The sequence below is a fragment of the Gigantopelta aegis genome, chromosome 3 (assembly GCF_016097555.1).
Source record: "Gigantopelta aegis isolate Gae_Host chromosome 3, Gae_host_genome, whole genome shotgun sequence".
Taxonomy (NCBI): Eukaryota; Metazoa; Mollusca; class Gastropoda; order Neomphalida; family Peltospiridae; genus Gigantopelta; species Gigantopelta aegis.
The window spans coordinates 25295303-25307910 of NC_054701.1; the positions used below are offsets into that span (position 1 = coordinate 25295303).

General features: G+C 40.7%; 1 protein-coding gene and 1 long non-coding RNA gene across 4 annotated transcripts in view; one reads left to right on the forward strand and one right to left on the reverse strand.

The window, feature by feature from the left end:
- The window catches only part of LOC121389472 (neurogenic locus notch homolog protein 1-like), a 44448-nt gene that overhangs the window by 22734 nt on the left and 9106 nt on the right, over positions 1–12608 (forward strand). For 2 of the 3 annotated variants that reach the window (XM_041521120.1, XM_041521127.1), the window contains exons 8-13: positions 2176–2274; positions 3246–3359; positions 6880–6978; positions 7246–7368; positions 8492–8590; positions 8859–8981. In XM_041521120.1, the coding sequence (XP_041377054.1) occupies positions 2176–2274; positions 3246–3359; positions 6880–6978; positions 7246–7368; positions 8492–8590; positions 8859–8981 (657 nt within the window). The remainder of the gene's footprint in view (positions 1–2175; positions 2275–3245; positions 3360–6879; positions 6979–7245; positions 7369–8491; positions 8591–8858; positions 8982–12608) is intronic. The other variant, XM_041521135.1, reaches the window with a different exon arrangement.
- On the reverse strand, positions 5575–6563 carry LOC121389490. The gene is made up of 2 exons (XR_005960071.1): positions 6449–6563; positions 5575–6009 (listed from the first exon to the last, which is right to left on the reverse strand). It is a non-coding gene; the product is annotated as an uncharacterized LOC121389490 (long non-coding RNA).

Here is a 12608-nt window from a genome sequence, read left to right on the forward strand (position 1 = left end):
CTCAACCGATTGAGCTAAATCCCGCCTAACCCTGGATGGAGAGAGGAGGATATAGGATCTTTTTAATAATGAATTCAGCCCTTTTTAATTAATTACTCAATTTGATCACCGTACACATAATTAAACAAATTACACAATATACCGCCGACCCATTCCTCCCGCAGAGAGCCATGCTATCAATCACCCTTTGGCTTCTGCCACACGCCATCTTGGCAAGCCAAGATACCATGAATTATTCTACAATGTATGCTCAACGGTACCCTGGCTTGCGAAGATGACTATAGGTTGACAGGACCATAACTGCTATATGTCATTTAAAAGAGTACCACCCTACCTTATTTTTGAAAACCATAACCCTTTATCACTAAATAATATTTTTAAATTCAACGGTATTTTTTCCCCCCACTGTTTACGTAATCCAAACTACATTAATGTTCTATCTAAAACTAAAAAAAAGCATACATGTTTATGTTTTAATGTTACCATGTACTTTTACCTAATACAAGGCATTAAATATTACTCTCCTTAACCCCTAAAGTATTTGTTGTAAAATAAAGCTGATTAATATTTACAAATAGGTTTACACCTACTTTTTTTTATTTACACATGTATATAGGCCTCTTCCCAAAGCTCAACAAACATGGCTCCCCCCTCTTGGCTAAGTTGATAGAATGTAGAAATAAAAAAGGTTTTCTGATTAGATAGGAAGGGCGATATCTATTGTAGGGTGTGAAGACATTGCCACTTTATCGTTTGGCGATTACGATTTTGTGATCACACCAACAATCGCATAACGCACAAGATTCGAATTTTGAATCGTTTCTTCGACCTTTTTTGTTCCGATTTATCGCAAACGATATTGAAGACACCAGCAATCAAACGACAACCGCCAGCTGAAAGCTATCGTTGCGACAAGGCTCGGCAGTTCGTACCAGTCAACCAAGAGTCAACTAGTCCCGACAACTGACAATAATCGTGCAGTGTCTTCCTGGCATTACGACATGGCTCAACAGGTCGTACCCGTCAACAAAATGCCGACTAATCCCGACAACCGATACTAATCTTACTGTTTCCTGGCATTACGACATGGCTCGACAGGTTTTACCCGTCAACCAAGAGCCGACTAGTCCCGACAACCGATAATAATCGTGCAGTGTCTTCCTGGCATTACGACAAGGCTAGACAGGTTGTACCCGTCAACCAAGAGCCGACTAGTCCCGACAACCGATAACAGTCGTGCAGTGTCCTCCTGGCATTACGACAAGGCTAGACAGGTTGTACCCGTTAACCAAGAGACGACTAGTCCCGACAACCGATACTAATCGTGCTGTGTCTTCCTGGCATTACGACAAAGCGCGACAGGTCGAACCCGTCAACCAAGAGCCGACTAGTCCCGACAACCGATACTAATCGTGCTGTGTCTTCCTGGCATAACAACTGATCGGTCGTATTAATTAATTTCAACAAATTTTCGTGCTTATATCCAATTAAGGTTCAAGCACGCTGTCTTGGGCACACACCTCAGCTATCTGGGCTGTCTGTCCAGGACAGTGGGTTAGTTATTAGATGATTAGTCAGAGAGAAGAGGGTGTAGTTGTCTTACACTTACCCACTGAGTCGTTAAAGCTCGCTCTGGGTGGGAGCCGGTACCGGCCTGCAAACCCTGTACCTACCAGCCTTATGATCGATGGCTTAACCACGACACCACCGAGGCCAGTATGCAGTGCACAATGTTACATGTTACTTTTATACATACGGAAAGCTCCACGTCGTAGAAGTCGTTTACGACGACAGTGGAGTTATAAGAGCGCTCGGACTAGCAACTGGACGGTCGTAGAAGTCATGACAGCAGAAAGTTGGCCAGCTTTGTCCTGTCAGTTGGTAGTCTGAATAATTTATTGTCAGATGGAATGTTAAAGATGGCGGCCTCCATTACGGTTGTATTTATGGAATCCATTTAGCACTGTGTGTGTATGGTAATCTACTGGACCTAAGCGCAAACCGATCTTGCAAAATGAGATATCGAGTAAATACAAAGAAGGCGATCGGCAGTACAATTCAAAAGATGAGAAGCGGCCAGAACGATTGGTAACTGTTAAAAAGGCCTTGCGTACTTTATTATAGATTACAATTGTGTGCGTATGTGATATTACTAAGGTGTTTGTTTGTTTGCAGACTGTGGTGGGAAACTGTGCTTTAACGGAGGAACCATAGACATAAGCACCTGCACCTGTACCTGTCCAGCTCTGTATAAGGGTGACTTGTGTGAAACCCGTAAGTAAGACTTTGGATATGAATAATTTGGTTATTTTCCACACGTAGTATTAGAGACAGCCACTATATTATACCCATTAACTGCAAGGGATATTTTATATGGCCTTTGATATACCAGTTCTGGTGCACTTGATGAGAAAAGTTCAATAAGTGAAGATTGGATTGGAAATGATTTAATGTGCACGTTCAGAGCAAACTGCTTTTGGCGTGGGCCAGTTCTTCCGTCTAAGACAGGAGGAGACCCGGGAGGCTAAATGGTGCTTTCCTGGATTATTTACTAAAAGTCTTTCCCATATCGCTCTCCCCACCTATTTCTCTCCTCGCTCGCTTCCTCTATCTCTATCCCTCTTTCTGTCGGTCTCTGTCTCTGTCTGTCTGTCTCTCTGTCTCTCTCTGTCTGTGTGTCTATCTGTCTGTCTGTCTCTCCCTCCCTCTCTCTCTGTCTCTCTCTCTCTGTCTCTCTCTCTCTCTCTCTCTCTCTCTCTCTCTCTCTCTCTCTCTCTCTCTCTCTGCGTCTGTCTCTGTCTGTCTGTCTGTCTCTCTCTCTCTCTCTCTCTCTCTCTCTCTCTCTCTCTCTCTGTCTGTATGTCTCTCTCTCTCTGTCTGTATGTCTCTCTGTCTGTATGTCTCTCTGTCTGTATGTCTCTCTGTCTGTCTGTCTGTCTGTCTGTATCTCTGTCTCTGTCTCTGTCTCTCTCTCTGTCTGTATGTCTCTCTCTCTCTCTCTCTGTCTGTATGTCTCTCTGTCTCTCTGTATGTCTCTCTGTCTCTCTCTCTCTGTCTGTCTCTCTCTCTCTCTCTCTCTCTCTCTCTCTCTCTCTCTCTCTCTCTCTCTCTCTCTCTCTCTCTCTCTCTCTCTCTCTCGTCAATAGTGTCGATGGTTGCGTGTGGACTAACATATTGTCTTTTAATATGCGTTTTCCCGTTTGATTTTTCTTTTCTTAACTTTCAAAAGCAATTGTTGTTTTCAGTGAATTGTCCAACACTAGATCCAAGCTCCTGCAGTATCTATACATTGGACAAATGTCAAACCAACCTCTATGTGCGTAACGCGTGTCCTCAGCGTTGTGGTATCTGTCCGAAACGTAAGTAAAGAGGACGTTACATATAAATTACCTTTAGGTAACACACCACTGTTTACTTGTCGTTACTTGTTGTAGCACTTATTGTAGTCCGAGTTAGGAAATAGTTCCTCAGAAATTCTGAAATGCCTTTTAAAACCCTTCTTTGATGATTACAAGTAGGTTGACGTCTTTGGTATTTAAGTAACGCATTGGTTTGAAATTACTTTTTGTATTTAGTACTAACTGATACCAACTGTACAAGTGGTATTCTGTCGCTTGTATAACAGCAGCATGAGGCGGTGCTGTGGTATTACGGCGGCTAACATTTTGTGGTCGACCTATTCAACTTATTTTTCGTGCTTATATCAAATTAAGCTTAAAGCATGCTGTCGTGGGCATACACCTCAGCTATCTGGGCTGTTTGTCCAGGACAGTGGGTTAGTTGTTAATGGCTAGTTGTTAGTGAGAGAGAAGAGTGTGTAGTGGCCTTACACCTACCCACCGAGTCGTTAAAACTCGCTCTGGGTGGGAGCCTTATGACAAATGGCTTAACCACAACACCACCGAAACTGGTGTGGTCGACCAATGTTGAATGTTTACACGGTAGTTGTCAATGGAGAGTACTCCCTAAAGCTAGTAGTCACGTGAACGTCTTGATGTCGAATTCTTCACAGAATATATTCTGATATGGAAATTGTTTGAATTACATGGGAGCTATGTACAGGTCACCGGCTGTGTACGTGTGTCTGGGAGTTAGGTACAGGTCATCAGCTGTGTGCGAATGGCTGGGAGTTAGGTACAGGTCACCAGCTGTGTGCGGATGACTGGCAGTTAGGTACAGGTTACCAGCTGTGTATGTATGGGTGGGAGATTTGTGCAGGTTATCAACTGTGTATATATGGCAGGGGATTATGTACAGGTCACCAGCTGCGTACGAATGGCTGGGAGTTAGGTATAGGTCACCAGCTGGGTACGTATGACTGGGAGTTAGATACAGGTCATCAGCTGCGTACAAATGGCTGGGAGTTAAATACAGGTCATCGGCTGCATACAAATCGCTGAGAGTTAGGTACAGGTCATCAACTGGGTACGTATGGCTGGGAGTTAGGTACAGGTCATCAGCTGTGTATGCATGGCTGGGTGTTAGGTACAGGTCACCAGCTGGGTACGTATGGCTAAGAGTTAGGTACAGGTCACCAGCTGGGTACTTATGGCTGTGAGTTAGATACAGGTCACCAGCTGTGTGCGGATGACTGGCAGTTAGGTACAGGTTACCAGCTGTGTATGTATGGGTGGGAGATTTGTGCAGGTTATCAACTGTGTATATATGGCAGGGGATTATGTACAGGTCACCAGCTGCGTACGAATGGCTGGGAGTTAGGTATAGGTCACCAGCTGGGTACGTATGACTGGGAGTTAGATACAGGTCATCAGCTGCGTACAAATGGCTGGGAGTTAAATACAGGTCATCGGCTGCATACAAATCGCTGAGAGTTAGGTACAGGTCATCAACTGGGTACGTATGGCTGGGAGTTAGGTACAGGTCATCAGCTGTGTATGCATGGCTGGGTGTTAGGTACAGGTCACCAGCTGGGTACGTATGGCTAAGAGTTAGGTACAGGTCACCAGCTGGGTACTTATGGCTGTGAGTTAGATACAGGTCATGAGCTGTGTATGTATGGCTGTGAGTTATGTACAGGTCATCAGCTGTGTATGTATGGCAGGGAAATATGTACAGGTCATAGCTGTCTACGTATAGCTGGAATTAGGTACAGGTCATCAACTGTCTATGTATGGCTGGGGGTGGGTGGGTGGTATGTACATGTCATCACTATGTATGGCAGGGGATTATGTACAGGTTATCATCAATCTATGTATGGCTGGGAGTTTTGTACAGGTCATCTGCTGTGTATGTATGGCTGGGAGTTATGTACAGGTCACTAGCTGCGTACTTATGGCTGGGAGTTAGATGACCTGTACCTATGTATAGCTGAGAGATATATACAGGTCATCAGCTGTCTACATATGGCTGGGAGTTATATACAGGTCATCAGCCGTCTACGTATGGCTGGGATTTGTACAGGTCATCAGCTGTCTATGTATGGCTGAGAGTTATATACAGGTCATCAGCTGTGTTTGTATGGCAGGAGATTACGTACAGGTCATCAGCTGTGTCACGTCAAGAGTGACCAAGGGCTCTTAATCACACAATTTCCCAACAGAAAACAAAAACAAATAATTTTACATTTGTATTTCACCAAGAATCAATAAATAATTATTAATCTTAATATTTAGTGGTGGTTTATAAACAATTCACTGGTAATAAGGTAATACTGTTCATATATAATAACACCAAGCACCAATAAATTATCAGTCTCTGGAATTGAGAACCCTTTCAAATACGTGTAACCAAGTCCAGGTCAAGTTCATCGACAGTGTTGCTTTGTTCTTGCAACCCTCGACTCGCCGTCACTCTGTTCCATAAATAAGGCCATCTATAGTGTCGGTCAACGGTGACACCAAAAGCTGCTGGTAACCATTATCACCCCAACTCAATAAATCCGACCGTCACTCTTCCACTATCAACGAGGCCATCGGTATCAGTCCCCACGGTGACGCAACAAGCTGCTGGTAACCCATCATCACCCCAGCTCACAATAATACACCTGACCTGACAATAAAAACACGGTAAATAATACAATTGCCATGATTACACCATAATAAAGTAACTAAACCTTGATTTACAGGATTTTGGCATATAACCTGGTTTCCACAAAAAAATATTTCCAGTACTTTTCATTGGCCATTTATTAGTGCAACCTATTTACAAAACACTACGGCCAATTCTTATTTAATACACTATGTCCATTAAATATACATGTACAAAGTTGTCAACTATTAAAATTACATTATATAACCAGTTTTACTTTAACCAGTGTTAACAATTATTACTATAAGTATACATACAATATTTACTGCCAAACTATACAATTTCCTAACAAATTACCGCCTTTTCCTTAATATACAAGTTAAAATAAAATACTTACAACGTAATGCAACTCCAAGTATAATATAATATAAACATAGATACATAACAAAACCCTACTTACCCAAGCTGTTCACAGGAAACCTCTCTAGTTCCAAAACGTGACACGTGTCCACACACCATGTATCACTGCCCGTGCACCGTGTGCACCGTGTGCATCACAGCTCTGGGTTCCCCTAACAATAGCCCTGACCAGCACTTTTAACCAAGTGTCAACGAAAATGGATTAGTCCACAATCACGCTGTGCCACTGCAGACCAAACCATTGCAAGTGCTAGGGTATTTGACTGCACGTACGAAAAGGTACCATATGACAACTGCGAGTAATAGGCTAAATAAAATATTCAAATAATCTACACAACCGATACTCCACAACTTATGTACAATAAAATACGGTTGTGACAAGCTGTCTACGTGTAGTTGGGAGTTAGGTACAGGTCATCAGCTGTCTATGTATGGCTGAGAGTTATATATATATTTTTTTTTTCTCTTCAGCATGCAATGGCTTGTCGTGTCAAAACCTGGGCACCTTGGACTTGAATACCTGCAAGTGTCAGTGTCTTTCAGACTACTCGGGGACGTCATGTGAGACACGTACGTATTGTATTTATCATCGCAGGCGGACGGACCTTCAAAAGTTTATCAACTTGGGGGAAGGGGGTGCAGGGGTGCAGGGTGGATGCATGATTTTTCTAGTGACGTCGTACAACTTTAAAAAAAACATGGCATCAGTACTGTTTCAAGGTACACTAACAATCATAATATTCAAATTTTAAATTCGTATATACATCATTAATGCAAAAACAAAAATTCAGATTAAGATTTACATGATTAATTCGATTTTTTTCCCTGTTTCCATAGTAACCTGTCCGACATCTCAGAGCTGGTGGTGTGCTTCCCGAACAACAGATGACTGCACCCGCTACTACAATCTTCCGTATATTTGCCTCATACAGTGTGGAAGCTGTGAGAAACCCGCAGCGCGTGAGTACTCAGTTAGGTTCATACATATATGAGAGGTGCTTGAGGTGCTTGCGTCGCAGAATCGAACCACTTCGGTGGATCCATATTTTCTCGTTACAACCAGTGCACCACAACTGGTCAAAGGCTGTGGTATGGTATGTGTTTTCCTGTCTTTGGGAAAGTGCATAAAAGATCCTTTGCTGCGTTAGGAAAGATGTAGCGGGTTTCCTCTGTTGACAGCTGTGTATGTATGGCAGGGGATTATGTACAGGTCATCATCAATCTATGTATGGCTGGGAGTTTTGTACAGGTCATCTGCTGTGTATGTATGGCTGGGAGTTATGTACAGGTCACTAGCTGCGTACTTATGGCTGGGAGTTAGGTACAGGTCATCAGCTGTCTATGTATGGCTGAGAGTTGTATACATGTCATCAGCTGTGTATGTATGGCTGGGAGTTAGGTACAGGTCATCAGCTGTCTATGTATAGCTGAGAGATATATACAGGTCGCCAGCTGTGTATGTATGGCTGGGAGTTAGGTACAGGTCATCAGCTGTCTACACATGGCTGGGAGTTATATACAGGTCATCAGCTGTCTACGTATGGCTGGGAGTTGTACAGGTCATAAGCTGTCTATGTATGGCTGAGAGTTATATACAGGTCATCAGCTGTGTTTGTATGGCAGGAGATTATGTACAGGTCATCAGCTGTCTACGTGTAGTTGGGAGTTAGGTACAGGTCATCAGCTGTCTATGTATGGCTGAGAGTTGTATACATGTCATCAGCTGTGTATGTATGGCTGGGAGTTAGGTACAGGTCATCAGCTGTCTATGTATAGCTGAGAGATATATACAGGTCGCCAGCTGTGTATGTATGGCTGGGAGTTAGGTACAGGTCATCAGCTGTCTACACATGGCTGGGAGTTATATACAGGTCATCAGCTGTCTACGTATGGCTGGGAGTTGTACAGGTCATCAGCTGTCTATGTATGGCTGAGAGTTATATACAGGTCATCAGCTGTGTTTGTATGGCAGGAGATTATGTACAGGTCATCAGCTGTCTACGTGTAGTTGGGAGTTAGGTACAGGTCATCAGCTGTCTATGTATGGCTGAGAGTTATATATATTTTTTTTTTTTCTCTTCAGCATGCAATGGCTTGTCGTGTCAAAACCTGGGCACCTTGGACTTGAATACCTGCAAGTGTCAGTGTCTTTCAGACTACTCGGGGACGTCATGTGAGACACGTACGTATTGTATTTATCATCGCAGGCGGACGGACCTTCAAAAGTTTATCAACTTGGGGGAAGGGGGTGCAGGGGTGCAGGGGTGGATGCATGATTTTTCTAGTGACGTCGTACAACTTTAAAAAATACATGGCATCAGTACTCTTTCAAGGTACACTAACAATCATAATATTCAAATTTTAAATTCGTATATACATCATTAATGCAAAAACAAAAATTCAGATTAAGATTTACATGATTAATTCGATTTGTTTCCCTGTTTCCATAGTAACCTGTCCGACATCTCAGAGCTCGTGGTGTGCTTCCCGAACAACAGATGACTGCACCCGCTATTACAATCTTCCGTATATTTGCCCCATACAGTGTGGAAGCTGTGAGAAACCCGCAGCGCGTGAGTACTCAATTAGGTTCATACATGTATGAGAGGTGCTTGAGGTGCTTGCGTCGCAGAATCGAACCACTTCGGTGGATCCATATTTTCTCGTTACAACCAGTGCACCACAACTGGTCAAAGGCTGTGGTATGGTATGTGTTTTCCTGTCTTTGGGAAAGTGCATAAAAGATCCTTTGCTGCATTAGGAAAGATGTAGCGGGTTTCCTCTGTTGACTCCATGTCAGAATTACCAAAATTAGGGGATAACATTCTAATACTAAACATATTAGGAGTATCTGTAAGAAATTTTATTATGTTTTATTAAAGAAATCCCACAAATTTTAAAAACCTAATTATCTAATCTCCTTACTTATGATATTCAATGAAAATGCTTGTACTGTAGTAAGTAAAAGTATGACGTAATATTTTCTCTTTATAATATAACATGCAGTGAAATATCTTAAAATATCAGTGAAATAGAAGTGTTATCAGTCACTCATTGACCACAACACATTTTGAGTGAAAATTTCACTATTTCATCTAAAATGTGTTGTCGTCACTGTAGAACGTATTATCTTCACTGTAAGAAAGCCAGAACTATTTTGCTGCTGGCATTTTAAAAATAAAGGTAAATTGTCAAAATAATATTTTATGTGTTTTTGTCAAATATATATGATTGAGACTCGTGAGATATGATTGCAAACTTCACTCGATGAGATATAAATCATATTTGACAAAAAACATGAAATAGCCTCTATTTCTTTGACATGACGTCACTGACATAGGAGCGAAATAAAGGCAAATTTATTAGTACTGTAGTCTGTAGTCGTTTACTGTTAATATTTGTTGCAAAACGTAAGCATATGATTGGGCTTTACATTTGTGAAGCGGTGTTTGAACCTCATATAGAATTATTTCGCGCAATTCGCCTGTATTAATTTTGGACAAGAACGACGTTGATGGGGTAGGTCTACAACTTTATAACTTTTCCTCACAGATTTTCACTTATTGTTTTTATAAATACATAAAATAATATTAATTTACGAAATGGTAAGTATTATTTTCATGAGTCTTTCAATATTTTGCGATATTTTAAAACAGATAATGTTGTTTACAAAATGCGTTTACAAAATTGATAGTCATTTCCATCTTTTCTTCTTTATCAATTTCATTGTCCCAAAAAGTATGTTCTGAACAAAAATGGTGTACTTTTGATTGTGATACAATTATTTCTGATTAACCTGCTTGTGCCATTTTGGGAATACAGACTAGAAGGCATAAGACACACGATCGAATTGAATGTGCTGCGATCGATCAGGGACCGGACTTTACTCGGGGAGGGTGGGTGTCCATTGCTGCTAATTCGTGTTAAAATTACAGTGGCACGAAATAATAATAAAATAAGAACAATAACATCATTTTCATGTTAAGTTAGTAATATTTTGAAAATTATTTATAACGACGTTTAAACATAATGGACGACGCGGAATTAATATACTAAGGAAAACACCACACATGAGGCTAAGTGATCCTGGTTGCCCATGACAGCGTTTATTCATCGTCAGATTGATCTCGAAAATTAACCAATGGGAAAAAGGCTTATATGACAGTTGTATTAGAATTACGTTTAACAGCCAATAGCTGATGATTAATTAATCAATGTGCTCCAATAGTGTTGCTAAACAGCAAAAACGATGGATATATTCTGACCGGAAACGTTTTTCACCGTCTGTACCAGTCATTCAACTCACAATGTTAGTTTTAATCGATGAAAAAATGCGTAGTTATTCATTTGGAACCCTATGTAGCTGCTAGGTAGTAATGAAAAAAGGCCCGACAATTGTTTATTTTATGTTTTACGGGCTAATTCTTACAGAAAACAATGTCAGGAATCGGAATAAAAATAAAATTAAAATACCTGGAGATCGCAAAGTCACATAATATAAGAGCTGCAATAATGTCTACTCCGTATGTAATATAACATGTCACTTATTTCACGCATAATTTAACAAAGCAAGATGGAAGGAAGAAATGGGGTTTTTTTTAATGACGCACAACACATTTTAACTACGGTTACATGGCATCCAACATGTGTTTAAGGGCCAGATATATAATTAGATAGGAAACCCGCTATCGCCACTCCATGTGATTAATGTGCAAGGAGGCATCTTTTATATGCACTATCCCAGAGACAGACTAGTACAATACTGACGGACCGCGCATCAAGTGAGTGTTTTATCGCTGGGCTACATCCCACCCCTCACATATATAACAATGCATTCATCTAGTGAACACGTCCTCCAAAGGAAGCCAACTTGTTAACATGTGTATGTAACGTGTGCTTTTGGTGGTATCGGCGACACTAAAAAAGGACACCTTTTATTATTTATTTTAATTCACAGAATCAAAAATATATGGGCAAAACGTTGTTATACAAATTCGGGCATATCCGCCTACAAACGTATGTGCCCGTAAGCCTATGATTAATACTTTAAATGTATTTCGCCCTCAAAATACGTTTAGCAATATTTCTGTAAAGTACATGCATTTCGTTATAGGAAATATCGTTTTATTCACATCTGTATGTACATTCAACCGTCTGTATGGTTATGAAAGTTGAAGAAAGGTTTCTGGCTTCTGTACAGACTTGTGTTATAAGGTGGCAGTCCTTCTACAGACGGAGTTGGAGTCATATATTGTTGACAAGACCAGTTCTCATCTGTAGGCACAGATTTAAGCACCTGACAGTGAGTCATGGCTACATACTTTCAAGACCCAGTCGTAATTTTTCAAATATGACTAAAATTGTGTGAATATTGCGTTCTCTGTTTCTTTGTCACCAATATAAAAAACTCCAAATAAAAATACTAATTATAAAATAATATAACTCAAATGATGTGAATTATTCGTAACAAAGGCCGTGGTATGTACTGACCTGCCTGTGGGATGGTGTATATAAAAAATCCATTGCTGCTAATCGAAAAGAGTAGTCCATGAAGTGGCAACAGCGGGTTTTGTTTTTATATTTAAGTGTGGTCCTTAACCATATGTTTGAGGCATGATAACCGTAAATAAAAAATGTTCAGTGCGTCGTTAAATAAAACATGTTCTTCCTTCCTTGTCGATAACATAAAAACGGCACATACTTAAAAAGTAATATGGCTCAAATAATGTCCATATTGTGTTCTTCGTGTCTCTGTCGATAATATAAAAACATACATACATACATATATATTCTTCAAAAAAGTAGGGGAACCTGAAATATTAATGTTAATATCAACTATTTGACCGAACATACGTTTTGACCACAGACATCCTAGTAAAGAACGTTCAGGTGTGTTTATCAACACATCGAAACATTCCATAGTTTGCACATGCATCACGCAGTTGCCCCGTACACGTGCGTGGGGTGTCATTCTCGATTTTGACAATTTCCAGGCAGGTCCATTAATCACTGTGGAACACTATTTCTGTCAATCTTTTTCTTTGCTGTTGATCATACAGTTGTTATTGGGGTTTTTTAGTCATTTTTATTGTTTGAATTTGTTATTTACTGATAAAAACCGCCAACTTTCAAATTTCACTTCTGACCCCAATCGTCCTTCAAGATCTTTGGTGGTCATAAAATCTACTGTAATACTAAAC